Source organism: Salvelinus namaycush, chromosome 14, assembly GCF_016432855.1.
Source record: "Salvelinus namaycush isolate Seneca chromosome 14, SaNama_1.0, whole genome shotgun sequence".
Taxonomy (NCBI): domain Eukaryota; kingdom Metazoa; phylum Chordata; class Actinopteri; order Salmoniformes; family Salmonidae; genus Salvelinus; species Salvelinus namaycush.
In genome coordinates, this window is record NC_052320.1 from 23,207,108 (window position 1) to 23,222,548 (window position 15,441).

The 15,441-nt window shown below is 41.8% G+C and overlaps 1 protein-coding gene across 1 annotated transcript in view; it reads right to left on the reverse strand.

The window, feature by feature from the left end:
* The window catches only part of LOC120059280 (pleckstrin homology domain-containing family M member 2-like), a 53,163-nt gene that overhangs the window by 14,125 nt on the left and 23,597 nt on the right, over nucleotides 1-15,441 (reverse strand). The window contains exons 10-15 of the mRNA XM_039008214.1: nucleotides 15,189-15,258; nucleotides 11,317-11,407; nucleotides 10,988-11,052; nucleotides 10,216-10,304; nucleotides 9,807-9,939; nucleotides 8,085-8,275 (exon numbers count right to left, since the gene is read on the reverse strand). Coding sequence (XP_038864142.1) covers nucleotides 8,085-8,275; nucleotides 9,807-9,939; nucleotides 10,216-10,304; nucleotides 10,988-11,052; nucleotides 11,317-11,407; nucleotides 15,189-15,258 — 639 coding nt within the window. The remainder of the gene's footprint in view (nucleotides 1-8,084; nucleotides 8,276-9,806; nucleotides 9,940-10,215; nucleotides 10,305-10,987; nucleotides 11,053-11,316; nucleotides 11,408-15,188; nucleotides 15,259-15,441) is intronic.

The following is a 15,441-nucleotide window of genomic DNA, read 5'->3' on the forward strand; positions in this document are numbered from 1 at the left end:
ACATGTCATTCTTTATCCACAATATAGCAGGGGGTGTAAAGCCATAACACATACGTTTTATCAGCAGCAGACTATGATCGATAATTTCAAAAGCTGCACTGAAGTGTAACACAGCTCCCACAATCTTTTTATCATCAATTTCTCTCAGCCAATCATCAGTCATTTGTGTAAGTGCTGTGCTTGTTGAATGTCCTTCCCTTTAAGCAAGCTGAAAGTCAGTTGTCAATTTTCTTTTACTGTAAAATGGCATTGTATCTGGCCAACACAATTTTTCCCAAAAGTTTACTAAGGGTTAGTAACAGGCTGATTTGTCTGCTATTTGAGTTAGTCGAGGGGGCTTCATTATTCTTAGGTAGGGGAATGACTTTTGCTTCCCTTCCCTCCAGGTCTGAGGGCACACACTTTCTAGTGGGCACACAGTTTCTTTGAACAGAAAGGCACTGGAGCCACGAACCGCCCTTGCTGTCTTTGCCTGGCCGGTTCCCCTCTCTCCACTGGGATTCTCTGCCTCTAACCCTATTACAGGGGCTGAGTCACTGGCTTACTGGTGCTCTTCCATGCCGTCCCTAGGAGGGGTGCGACACTTGAGTGGGATGAGTCACTGACGTGATCTTCCTGTCTGGGTTGGCGCCCCCCCCCCCCCTTGGGTTGTGCCGTGGCGGAGATCTTTGTGGGCTATACTCGGCCTTGTCTCAGGATGGTAAGTTGGTGGTTGAAGATATCCCTCTAGTGGTGTGGGGGCTGAGCTTTGGCAAAGCGGGTGGGGTTATATCCTGCCTGTTTGGCCCTGTCTGGGGGAATTGTCGGATGGGGCCACAGTGTCTCCCGACCCCTCCTGTCTCAGCCTCCAGGATTTATGCTGCAGTAGTTTATGTGGCGGGGGGCTAGGGTCAGTCTGTTATATCTGGAGTATTTATCCTGTCTTATATGGTGTCCTGTGTGAATTTAAGTATGCTCTCTCTAATTCTCTCCTCTCTTTCTTTCTCTCGGAGGACCTGAGCCCTAGGACCATGCCTCAGGACTACCTGGCCTGACGACTCCTTGCTTTCCCCAGTCCACCTGGCCGTGCTGCTGCTCCAGTTTCAACTGTTCTGCCTGCGGCTATGGAACCCTGACCTGTCCTTTCTAGGGAGTTTTTCCTAGCCACCGTGCTTCTACACCTGCATTGCTTGCTGTTTTAGGCTGGGTTTCTGTACAGCACTTTGAGATATCAGCTGATGTAAGAAGGGCTTTATAAATACATTTGATTAGTAGGCTTAGATTGAAGAAATTGCAAATAGGAGTCGCAATATCATCCGCTATTATCCTCAGTAATTTTCCATCCAAGTTGTCAGACCCTGATGGCTTGTCATTGAATTTTTCCCCCACCTATTCCACACTCACTTTACAGAATTCAAATTTACAATGCTTGTCTTTCATAATTTGGTCAGATATACTTGGATGTGTAGGGTCGCCGTTTTTTGCTGGCATGTCATGCCTAAGTTTGCTAATCTTGCCCAATAAAAAATCATTAAAGTAGTTGGCAATATCAGTGGGTGTTGTGATGAATGAGCCATCTGATTCAATGAACGATGGAGCTGAGTTTGCCTTTTTGCCCAAAATTTAATTGAAGGTGCTCCAAAGCTTTTTATTATCATTCTTTATACGATTTATCTTCTTGTTTCATAGTATAGTCTCTTCTTACTATTCAGTTTAGTCACATGATTTCTCAAATGTACAGTATATTTGCCAAACGGCTGCGGAGCCAGACTTATTTGCCATTTATTTAGTCTCATCCCTTTCAACCATACAATTTCTCAATTCCTCATCAATCCAAGGGGATTTAACAGTTTTTACAGTCCTTTGCTTAACTTCTTTGGGGTAGGGGGCAGTATTTTCACGTCCGGATGAAAAGCATGCCCAGAGTAAACGGCCTGCTACAAAGCCATAAAAGCTAGAATATGCATATTATTAGTAGATTTGGATAGAAAAATCTGAAGTTTCTAAAACTGTTTGAATTATGTCTGTGAGTATAACAGAACTCATCAGGCAGGCAAAAACCTGAGAAAAAATCCAACCAGGAAGTAGGAAATCTGAGGTTGGTCGATTTTGAACTCAGCTCCGATTGAAGATAGTGTGATATTGGTAATGTTGCACTTCCTAAGGCTTCCACTAGATGTCAATAGTCGTTAGAGCCTTGTCTGATGCCTCTACTGTTTAGTGGGGCCGAAGGAGAGAGGAATGAGTCAGGTCTGCCATGAGGTGACCATGCGCGTTCACGTGAGAGCGAGCTCTGTTCCATCGCAATTCTGAAGACACAGGAATACTCCGGTTGGAACATTATTGAAGAATTATGTTAAAAACATCCTAAAGATTGATTCAATACTTCGTTTGTCATGTTTTTACGGACTGTAATATAACTTTTAAACTTTTCGTCCGTATTTTCCGCTGGACCTGCCCGCGCGTCGTGAGTTTGGAAAGTGTACTGAACGCGCGAACAAGGAGGAATTTGGACATAGATGATATGATGGACATTATCGAACAAAACAAACATTTATTGTGGAACTGGGATTCCTGGGAGTGCATTCTGATGAAGATCATCAAAGGTAAGTGAATGTTTATAATTTTACTTCTGACTTCTGTTGACTGCATAATATGGCAGCTATATTTGTGTCTTGATTGGGCTCTGAGCACCGACTCAGATTATTGCATGGTTTGCTTTTCCGTAAAGCTTTTTTGAAATCTGACACAGCGGTTGCATTAAGGAGAAGTGCATCTAAAATTCCATGCATAACAGTTGTATCTTTTAGCAATGTTTATTATGAGTATTCCTGTAAATTGATGTGGCTCTCTGCAAAATCAAAGGATGTTTTGTGACTTCTGAACGTAAGGCGCCAATGTAAACTCGATTTTTGGATATAAACATGAACTTTACCAAACAAAACATACATGTACTGTGTAACATGAAGTCCTATGAGTGTCATCTGATGAAGATCATCAAAGGTTAGTGATACATTTTATCTATATTTCTGCTTTTTGTGAATCCTCTCTTTGGCTGGAAAAATGGCTGTGTTATTCTGTGAATAGGCACTCACCTAACATAATTGTTTGGTTTGCATTCGTCGTAAAGCCTTTTTTTGTAATTTTTATTTTTTAAAATTGGACACTGTGGCTGGATTTACAACAAGTGTATCTTTAAAATGGTGTAAAATACATGTATGTTTGAGGAATTTTAATTATGGGATTTCTGTTGTTTTGAATTTGGCACCCAGCAGTTTCACTGGCTGTTGAAGAGGTGGGACGCTACCGTCTCACGTACCCTAGAGAGGTTAATAGGTGCATGCTTATTAGTAACTGGAATAAGCAATTTTATAAGTGCAGCGTCTGGTTGATCCTCATTACACCACAGACCAGCAAATATTCTTAACATCATCAACATAGGAATCACTACAAAATGTATTCCATGACCTCTTATATAAACTAAACAAATATTTACACAACAGACAAACTGAACAAGTTCCACAGACATGTGACTAACAGATCCAAATCAAAAGTCAGTTTCTGGTGAGGCCACCAGCTGCATTAAGTACTGCCAGATTTGCCAGTTCTTGCTGTGAGATGTTACCCCACTCTTCCACCAAGGCACCTGCAAGTTCCCGGACATTTCTGGGGGGGAATGGCCCTAGCCCTCACCCTCCGATCCAACAGGTCCCAGACGTGCACAATGGGATTGAGATCCAGGCTCGTCGCTGGTCATGGCAGAACACTGACATTCCTGTCTTGCAGGAAATCACGCGCAGAACGAGCAGTATGGCTGGTGGCATTGTCATGCTGGAGGGTCATGTCAGGATGAGCCTGCAGGAAGGGTACCACATGAGGGAGGATGTCTTCCCTGTGATGCACAGCGTTGAGATTGCCTGCAGTGACAACAAGCTCAGTCCGATGATGCTGTGACACACCGCCCCAGACCATGACGGACCCTCCACCTCGATCCCGTCCCAGAGTACAGGTCTCGGTGTAACGCTCATTCCTTCAACGATAAACACGAATCCAACCATCACCCCTGGTGAGATAAAACCGCGAATCGTCAGTGAAGAGCACTTTTTGCCGGTCCTGTCTGGTCCAGCGACGGTGAGTTAATTGCCTACCGTCTGTAAACTGTTAGTGTCTTAACGACCGTTCCACAGGTGCATGTTCATTAATTGTTTATGGTGCATTTAACAAGCATGGGAAACAGTGTTTAAACCCTTTACAATGAAGATCTGTGAAGTTATTTGGATTTTTACAAATTATCTTTGAAAGACAGGGTCATGAAAAAGGGACGTTTCTTTTTTTGTTGAGTTTACTATATTAGACTCTTTGATTATCCTAGATATCACTACAGCCGATGGATTTGGATACTGCTTTAATGCAAATTTCTGCAGCATTAGTAAAGATGTGATCAATACTTGATGATTTCGTTTGTAATAACTCTGGTAGGTTGACTGATAAGAAAAAGCTGCAACCTGGTTCAGGTTGAGGTCAACTTGATGAAAGCCAACTTGATGAAAGCCATATTTAAAATCACCATATTACACTTAAGAAAAAAAGAAAATTCAACATGTAAAGTGTTGGTTCTGTGTTTCATGAGCTGAAATAAAAGATCCTAGATGTTTCATACACACCCAAGTTTATTTCTCTCAAATTTTGTGCAAACATTTTACATCCCATATCTTCTTTGCCAAGATAATCCATCTTCCTGATAGGTGTGGCATAATCAAGAAGCTGATTAAATAGCATGGTCATTACACAGGTGCACCTTGTGTCGGGGACAGTAAAATTACACTAAAATGTGCAGTTTTGTCACACAACGCCACAGATGTCTCAAGTTGTGGGAGTGTGCAATTGACATGCATACTGCAGGAATATCCACCAGAGCTGATGCCAGAGAATGTAATGTTCATTTCCCCACCATAAGCCGCCTCCAATGTCGTTTTAGAGAATTTGGCAGTGCATCCAACCAGCCTTACAACACCAGACCATGTGTATGGCCTTGTGTGGGCGAGCAGTTTGCTGATGTCAACGTTGTGAACAGAGTGCCTCATGGTGGCGGTGGGGTTACGGTATGGGCAGGCATAAGCTACGGACAATGAACACAATAGCGTATTATTGATGGCAATTTGAATACACAGAAACACCGTGACAAGATCCTGAGGCCCAATGTAAGGCCCATTTTTTCCTAAGCTATCTGACCAACAGATGCATATCTGTATTCCCAGTCATGTGAAATCCATAGCAAGGCACTAATTCATTCATTTCAATTGACTGATTTCCTCATATGAACTGTAAGTAAGTAAAATCTTTTAAATTGTTGCAGGTTGCGTTTATATTTTTGTTCAGTATAATTCAACAGTATTTAACATGAGATCCTCTCTAAGCTTTACAGGAATGTGGATCTGAATATAGACTGCAACACTGCCGCCATTGGCATTTCTATCTTTTCTGTAGATGTTATAACCATGTATTGCTACCACTGTATCAAAGGTATTATCTAAGCGAGTTCCAGAGAATGTCATCTATTACCAGTGGTGTACAGTACTTAAGTAAAAATACTTTAAAGTACTACTAAAGTAGATTTTTTTGGCTTCTGATAGGCTAATTGACATCAGGTGTACCTGTAGATGTATTTCAAGGCCTACCTTTAAACTCAGTGCCTCTTTGCTTGACATCATGGGAAAATCAAAAGAAATCAACCAGGGGAAAAAATGTAAGACCTCCACAAGTCTGGTTCATCCTTGGGAGCAATTTCCAAACGCCTGAAGGTACCACGTTCATATGTACAAACAATAGTACGCAAGTATAAACACCATGGGACCACGCAGCCGCCATACCGCTCAGGAAGGAGACGTGTTCTGTCTCCTAGAGATGAAAGTACTTTGGTGCAAAAAGTGCAAATCAATCCCAGAACAACAGCAGAGGACCTTGTGAAGACGCTGGAGGAAACAGGTACAAAAGTATCTATATCCACAGTAAAACGAGTCCTATATCGACATAACCTTAAAGGCTGCTCAGCAAGGAAGAAACCACTGCTCCAAAACCGCCATAAAAAAGCCAGACTACAGTTTGCAACTGCACATGGGGACAAAGATCGTACTTTTTGAAGATATGTCCTCTGGTCTGATGAAACAAAAATAGAACTGTTTGGCCATAATGACCATCATTACGTTTGGAGCAAAAAGGGGGATGCTTGCAAGCCGAAGAACACCATCCCAACCGTGAAGCATGTGACAGCATCATGTTGTGGGGGTGCTTTGCCTCCGGAGGGACTGGTGCACTTCACAAAATAGATGGCATCATGAGGTAGGAAAAGTATTTGGATATATTGAAGCAACATCTCAAGACATCAGTCAGGAAGTTAAAGCTTGGTCGCAAATGGGTCTTCCAAATGGACAATGACCCCAAGCATACTTCCAAAGTTGTGGCAAAAGGGCTTAAGGACAACAAAGTCAAGGTATTGGAGTGGCCATCACAAAGCCCTGACCTCAATCATATAGACATTTTGTGGGCAGAACTGAAAAAGTGTGTGCGAGCAAGGAGGCCTACAAACCTGACTCAGTTACACCAGCTCTGTCAGGAGGAATGGGCCAAAATTCACCCAACTTATTGTGGGATGCTTGTGGAAGGTAATCTGAAACGTTGAACCCAAGTTACACAATTTAAAGGCAATGCTACCAAATACTAATTGAGTGTAATGTAAACTTCTGACCCACTGGGAATGTGATGAAAGAAATAAAAGCTGAAATAAATCATTCATAAGGAAGTGGATGGCTGAAAACGTTCTACTTTTAGCTATAGGACCTCGGCGTTACTCTGGACCCTGATCTCTCTTTTGACGAACATATCAAGACTGTTTCAAGGACAGCTTTTTTCCATCTACGTAACATTGCAAAAATCAGAAATTTTCTGTCCAAAAATGATGCAGAAAAATTTATCCATGCTTTTGTTACTTCTAGGTTAGACTACTGCAATGCTTTACTTTCCGGCTACCTGGATAAAGCACTAAATAAACTTCAGTTAGTGCTAAATACGGCTGCTAGAATCCTGACTAGAACCAAGAAATTTGATCATATTACTCCAGTGCTAGCTTCCCTACACTGGCTTCCTGTTAAGGCAAGGGCTGATTTCAAGGTTTTACTGTTAACCTATAAAGCGTTACATGGGCTTGCTCCTACCTATCTTTCCGAGTTGGTCCTGCCGTACATACCTACACGTATGCTACGGTCACAAGTCGCAAGGCCTCCTAATTGTCCCTAGAATTTCTAAGCAAACAGCTGGAGGCAGGGCTTTCTCCTATAGATCTCAATTTTTATGGAATGGTCTGCCTACCCTTGTGAGAGACGCAGACTCGGTCTCAACGATGGTACCGGACGTGAAATAATTGTGCGCTTCTTGGAATCTTTCAGTACTAGAATAAGTTCCTCATAATCCATTTTCAGAAGTTCCAAGCTAGCACTCCTAATGTCATTTGACCCCACATGGATGACGACAGCATCAGCTCCCGGCATCTGTCATAGAACGGTCAGAAGCAGCCTTGTAATGCCCTGTACTTGTGCTCCAGGATAGTATAGGGTTTTTGCCCCGGGAACCAAGATGTTTCTTACAATAGAACAGCCGATGACAACAGCTGGTGCAATGGCTGAGGAGGTCTAGCCATTCTTTCACCTCGAGTGGTTCGCTTTATAATTGATTGATTGAAATTTGATTGGTTATATTAAAAGGCGTAATGTGTAGCTTTGTGGACGACCCGACCAAATTCACATAGAAATGTGAGTTATAGATCTGTCATTCTGACTGAAAGTCTGATAAGCGGTAGATCCGTTCTATGTGCGCTATTTCTATGCTCCCCAGCCTTAAGTATAGTACACCGGCTTCAAATAGCTAAAAATACTATTTTTGGTTATTGAAAATATATTTCACAGCGGTTTAGATTGTACAATGAATCTCTACATTACTTGTTTTGTCACAAACTGAAATAATGGAAACAGTTCAGAATTTTAGCAACCAGGCAATGGTGGAGGGATTTCTGCATATTGTGCCACTAAAAGCCTATGGCTGCCCATACATACCTCAGTACGAGGTAACAGCTCTTCCACAGCTCCTTGCCCAGGTAGGTGGTGCCTGCTCTGTAGAGTAAGGCTCCCTCTTTAGTGCTGGAGGAATCTCCAGCACCCACCAAGGCTGTCTGGGGGGCCAGAGTCACATCCATGGGGTCCTCCCAGTGGACCAAAGAATACAGGCGGATGACCACTTCAGAAACCTACAGAGACACACAGTGTCAATAAACAATTCTATCATTTGTCTATTACTCATTGTTATATGTGTTGAGCATATACACTACCATTCAAAAGTTTGGGGTCACTTAGAAAAGTCATTGTTTTTTAAAGAAAAGCTGATTTTTTGTCAAATAATCAAATTGATCAGAAATACAGTGTAGACATTGTTCATGTTGTAAATGACTGTTTTTTAAGTGTAATATCTACATAGGCTCATTATCAGCAACCATCACTCCTGTGATGTGGCACGTTGTGGCACGTTGTGTTAGCTAATCCAAGTTTATCATTTTAAAAGGCTAATTGATCATTAGAAAACCCTTTTGCAATTATGTTAGCACAGCTGAAAACTGTTGTTCTAATTAAAGAAGCAATAAATCTGTCCTCCTTTAGACTAGTTGAGTATCTGGAGCATCAGCATTTGTGGGTTCGATTACAGGCTCAAAATGGCCAGAAACAAATACCTTTCTTCTGAAACTCGTCAGTCTATTCCTGTTCTGAGAAATGAAGGCTATTCCATGCGAAAAATTGCCAAGAAACTGAAGATCTCGTACAACGCTGTGTACTACTCCCTTCACAGAACAGCGCAAATTGGCTCTAACCACAGTATAAAGAGGAGTGGGAGGCCTCAGTGCACAACTGAGCAAGAGGACAAGTACATTATAGAGTCTAGTTTGAGAAACAGACACCTCACAAGTCCTTAACTGGCAGCTTCATTAAATAGTATCCGCAAAACACCAACAGTGAAGAGGCGACTCCGGGATGCTGGCCTTCTAGGCAGAGTTCCTAGTGTCGGTGTTCTTTTGCCCATCTTAATCTTATATTTTTATTGGCTTAGAATGCCAACATCCCGGAGATGCCTCTTCACTGTTCTGGTAAGGGAGTAGTACACAGCATTGTACAAGATCTTCAGTTTCTTGGCAATTTCTCACATGGAATAGCCTTCATTTCTCAGAACAAGAATAGACTGGCGAGTTTCAGAAGAAAGTTATTTGTTTCTGGCCATTTTGAGCCTGTAATCAAACCCTCAAATGCCAGTGTTATTGCTTCTTTAATCAGGACAACAGTTTTCAGCTCTGCTAACATAATTGCAAAAGGGTTTTCTAATGATCAATTAGCCTTTTAAAATGATAAACTTGGATTAGCTAACACAACATGCCATTGGAACAGGAGTGATGGTTGCTGATAAAGGGCCTCTGTACGCCTATGTAGATATTCCATTAAATATCTACCGTTTCCAGCTACAAGTCATTTACAACATTAACTATGTCTACACTGTATTTCTGATCAATTTGATGTTAAATGGACAAATGGATAACCACTCCATCAGATGTAATCCATAATTTATGACGGTTAAGTTCCTATTGTAATTTGATTCCAATCAAATTTAGACTTCACTTCTTGAGCATAAATCAGTATCCAGGCATTTTCAAACATGACATTTGTCTTTCATTTACATGACAGTGCCTGAGAAATGATGTTACTGTGCAGGCCTAGCTAGATATCTGTGTTCCTCACCTCACAGTGAGACTCCTGGGAGACAAACTTAGTGAGGGCTAGTTTCTCCATGGTGGCGTCGGTCAGCACCGAGGGGTAAGGAGGCTCCCTGCACCCCTTAATCATGGCCGACTTCAGGGCTGCCAGGAACCAGCTGAAGGATAGAGAGAAGGAAAAAAGAGCATACTGGATTAGAAAAGAGAGGGAGGGATAAAGAGTGATTTATTCTACTGGTCTCCTCTCCTTCATCCATACTGATATGAAAACATGATCTAAGTGAGGGCATGCCAACTAGGAACTTGCTTTCTCAGTTCAGCCCTTTAGTGTCCGTGCATTTGGAGGAAAGGAAATGGGAGCGGAAGCCACCTTAGACTATAAAGATGCCGCCAGGGAGAAGGGGAGAGCAGGGCAGAGGAGAGGAAGCACTCACATAGTCAACGAGGAGTCGGATGTGTCCAGGAGAAACTGGCGTCTTCGGTTTGTGCAGACCAGCGTGACCGTCTGCTGGTCCACGCCCACCTGAGAGACGGACAGGGACAATATCACAACTTAGTGGAATGGACATAAACAATAACTCTTCCTTCTTGTTGTTTTCCCTCTTCTGTCCATCAGCTTTTTAGGTGATGGTCGTGAAGCAAATGTGCTATATAAAACCAACTTTTAAATTTTTATGAAAATTGTTAAGGCTTCCTTCAATCACTTCCATTAAACAGCCCAAAGTGCTTCATAGCCTAAAATGATATGGTGGCATCCACACTATCTGGAAAATCAAATCCATTACATAACTGTAGTCCATAAAATAAGAATTGGGCATTCACTTTCTTAAATTCCAGCCGCTGCACATTTGTCCATATAAGACCGACAATTTGTATTTGCACATGTTGAAGTCGAATGAAAGACAGTTACAGGGACAATGGCTTTCAAATTGGCTGCGTGATTGTCGGCCATATTGGAATTCACATAAACAACAACTAGAAGGACGTGAACCTAGTAAACTCATGAACCATCTGACCTCATGAACCTTGTAATTTAAGGATCCTGCATGACCCTGATGCTAAACATTGACCAAGACAACCTTCAAGCTAACCTTGAAGAAAACCTATTGCACCCTTGCAGAAAAGACAACCGTGTGGCATTACAAGAAACCAGTCACAGACAATCTTGACAGTAGACAACATATCCCAGCAGTATAGACAACTCACAGAGACATAGTCCAACTCATTGTAAGAGATGGCGTCCTCCACTGTATAGGGCTTTTCTGCTGCACCTGAAAGAGCGAGAGAAGGGAGCGCGAGAGTGACAAGCAAAGTCAAAAGCCACCACCAAATGTTAATCTAATATATTTACATTTTGGTCATTTAGCAGATGCTCTTATCCAGAGCAATTTACAGTAAGTAGTGAGTGCATCATTTTTTTTTTATTGTTCCCCCTGTGGGAATTGAACCCACAACCCATGCTCTACCAAGTGAGCAAGAGAGAGTGAGACGGAAATAAAGAGTATCTGAGAGCGTGGTGAGCAGTATACCCTCACCTTTCCTCAGCAGGTAGATGTAACAGTCAGTCAGCAGCAGGTAGAGAGGCTGCATGTCTCCCTCCATGTGACCCGTGCTCATCCTCACCATCTGGGAACAGACAAAAATAACTAAAGACTCAGGACTGCACCTTTTCATATACACTGCAAAGCATACTAATCTCACTGATTTACTTACCAATACCTTTGAAATCAATTTGTTCCAGATATAGTGTACAAATAAATAACACTTTCCTAATATTGCGTTGCACCCACCCTCTTTTGCCCTCAGATCAGCCTCAATTCGTCGGGGCATGGTCTCTACAAGGTGTCGAAACATCTACATGGATGCTGGCTCATGTTGACTCCAATGCTTCAAGTTAGCTGGATGTCCTTTGGGTGGTGGGGCCTTCTTGATTCACACGGGAAACTGTTGAGCGTGAAAAACCCAGCAGCGTTGCAGTTCTTGACACAAACCGGTGTGTCTGGCACCTACTACCATATCCCGTTGTCTTACTCATTCACCTTCTAAAATGGCACCCTTACACAATCCATGTCTCAATAGTCTCAAGCTTAAAAATCCTTATTTAACCCATCTCCTCCCCTTCATTAACATTAATTGAATTCGATTTAACAAGGGATCATCATTCACCTGGTCAGTCTACATCATGGAAAGAGCAAGTGTTCTTAATGTTTTGAACACTCAATTATGTGTATAAAGATGCATTCAGAGTAGAGATGGTTGGGAGGCCCTGGCAGCATCCCGATTATCCATGCTTCTGCTAAAGTGTGTGCTTGCACACACTCAGTCATGGATTTAAATGCATTCGATTGAAGGAAAGCATTGGCTGGAGGGAATTTCCACCATTGTAAAATCCATAACGGGGAGTATTTAAATGCACACTTCAGAAGAAGACTGTTAGAACTGATAAGGCCTTGGGAATTGATGAGGAATTGAAAAGCTGTATGGTTGAGAAGCACCAGGCAAAAGGAGTGGCGAATAAGTCTGTCCCCACATCCGAATGACAAAACTTACTGTAAATTGAGAAATTGTGACTAAACTGAACAAAAATAATAAATTGTATTAATGAAACCAAGATAAATGACAAAGTATGACTGAAAAAACTTTGGTATAATGTAAATGAAATGGGGCAGAAAGACTAATTCAACTCCATCTTTCATTGAATGAGATGGCTCATTTATCACAAAACCTTTTGATGTTGCCAATTACTTTATTGACTATTTCATTGGCAAAGTAGGCAAACTTAGGCATGAAATGCCAACAACTGTGAGCCATCATATTCATGCATAAAATACCAAACAATGAAGGGAAAGCATTGTAATTCAAAATTGTGTATTGTTAGTGTGGATGAGGTAGAAAAGGTATTGTTGTCCATCAATAATGAGAAACCACCTGGTATTGACAACTTAGAATGGAAAGTTATTGAGGATGGTAGAGAACTATATCACCACTCCTATGTCATTTTTAATTTGAGTCTGGAGAAGAAAAAAAATTGGCTTCCCTCCAGGTTTGAGGACACAAAGTCATTCCATTACCAAAGAATGATAAAGCACCCTTTACTGGTTCTAACAGCCAACCAATCAGCTTGCTGCCGACTCTTATTCAACTTTTGGATACATTTTTATGTTGACCAGATACAATGCTATTTCTCTGTAAACAAATTAACAACAGACTTTTAGCATGCTTATAGAGATGGGCACTCAACATGTACTGCACTGACACCAATTACTTATAATTGGTTGAAAGAAATTGATAGGATGATTGTGGGAGCCCTACTGTTAGATTTCAGTGCAGCCTTTGATATTATTGACCATAACCTGTTAAAAAGAAAAACTTGTGTTATGGCTTTTCAACCTCGGCTCTGAATCTACGATATGGCAATCTGTCAAATAAAACAGAGGGTTTTCTTTAATGGAAGCTTCTCTAATGTTAACCATGTAAAGTGTGGTGTACAGCAGTGCAACTCTCTTGGTCCCCTACTCTTTTCTATTTTTATCACTGACCTGACACTGCCATTAAAACAAAGCCTGTGTGTCTATGTATGCAGATGATTCAACCCAATACGTGTCAGCAACCACAGCTAGCGAAATCACTGCAACCCGAAACAGAGAGTTGCAGTCAGTTTTAGAATGGGTGGCAAGTAATAAACTAGTTCTGAACATCTATAAAACTAAGAGCATTGTATTTGGTAGAAATCCTTCGCTAAATTCTAGACTTCATCTGAATCTGATAATGAATAAAGTGGCAGTTAAGCAAGTTGAAGGGTCTAAATTACTTGGTGTTACCTTGGATTGTAAACTGTCAGTCAAAACCTATTGATTTAATGGTTGAAGATGGGGAGAGGTCTGTTCATGATAAAGAAATGCTCTGTTTTGACACCACACGCCACAAAGCAAGTCCTGCAGGCTGTGGTTTTATCTTGTCTTGATTATTGCCCGGTCAGGTGCTGAAAAGAAGAACCTAGAAAAACTGCATCTGGCCCAGAACAGAGTGGCACATCTGGCTCTTCAATATAATTTGAGGGCTAATACCAATACTAGGGCTGTCCCAGACTAAAAATATATATATATATATATATATTGGTCGACCGAGAGTTAAATCGGTCAACATTTTCAATCGTGTACTTTTCCATATATAGACACATCCTATGTGTTTGAATAAAATCAACTATATGCAAGTGTTTGTCACACGTTCCATGCTGAAGCTGCAACATCATTATAGCCATTTAATTTCTTACTTGTTTCTCTGAGTGAAAAGTTCTGTTACCGAAATATAACTTTTTTTGTGGAAAAACATTCCCTATTCCCTCCATCCCTGCTCTCTTTACGTGAAACATGCATACTCACGGATTCAGTAGGCTATTAATCACTCAAACTGGCAACAGAAGCAGGATCTGTCTTATTTCTGTAGATATTATGGATGATTCCTAAATCCAGGCACACTTAAAAGTTAGACTATTATTACTTATAGACCTACTTAAGGTATACTCTCTCTTCAATTTTCTTAAACAATTAAACCAAGGGTGGTTTCCTCATTACCTCACTCTGCTGCTGCCTCAGCAGCATTGTTCTCAACACCAATATGCTGGTTAAGTTCGATATTATGCACATAGCAACATATAGGGAAAGGCGCAAATGTAATGGCGTACTGAAGATTATGTTTCAGAACCGCGCCATGAGGGGAAGGGTACCAAAAAAAAAAAAAAAATCTGCAGCATTGAAGGTTCAAGAACACAGTGGCCTCCATCATTCTTAAATGGAAGAAGTTTGGAACCACCAAGGCTCTTCCTAGAGCTGGCCGCCCGGCCACACTGAGCAATCGGGAGAGAGGGGCCTTGGTCAGGGAAGTGTCCAAGAACCCGATGGTCACTCTGATAGAGCTCCAGAGTTCCTCTGTGGAGATGGGATAACCTTCCAGAAGGACAACCATCTCTGCAGCACTCCACCAATCAGGCCTTTATGGTAGAGTGGCCAGACGGAGGCCACTCCTCAGTAAAAGGCACATGACAGCACGCTTGCACCTAAAGGACTCTCAGACCATGAGAAACAAAATTCTCTGGTCTGATGAAACCAAGATTAAACTATTTGGCCTGAATAAAAAGGGTCACGTCTGGAGGAAACCTGGCACCATCTCTACGGTGAAGCATGGTGGTGGCAGCATCATGCTGTGGGGATATTTTTCAGCGGCAGGGACTGGGAGACTAGTCAGGATCGAGAGAAAGAAGAATGAAGCAAAGTACAGAGAGATCCTTGATTAAAACCTGCTCCAGAGTGCTCAGAACAGGGCGAAGGTTGACCTTACAACAGGACAACAACCCTGAGCACACAGCCTGATTACACCCCCTCCACCCAACATAATATACTAGGCTTACCTTGAAGAGCTGCTCCTCAGTCTCTCTGAAGACGTGGATCATGAGCAGTAGCAGGTGATTGTTGTCCACCCTGAAACAGCCACACAATCAGAATTGCCCCAAAAAAGGCTTAACAGTTATGTAATTGTGCCAGACCTGATAGATTTCCGATAGAAATGCTAGTAATAGATCTGTCATTCTGATTGCTTCCCTTCAGTAAGTTTCAGTTGTTTCTTTTTACTTTCAGTTTTGTACATCAGACTCATACAGCTAC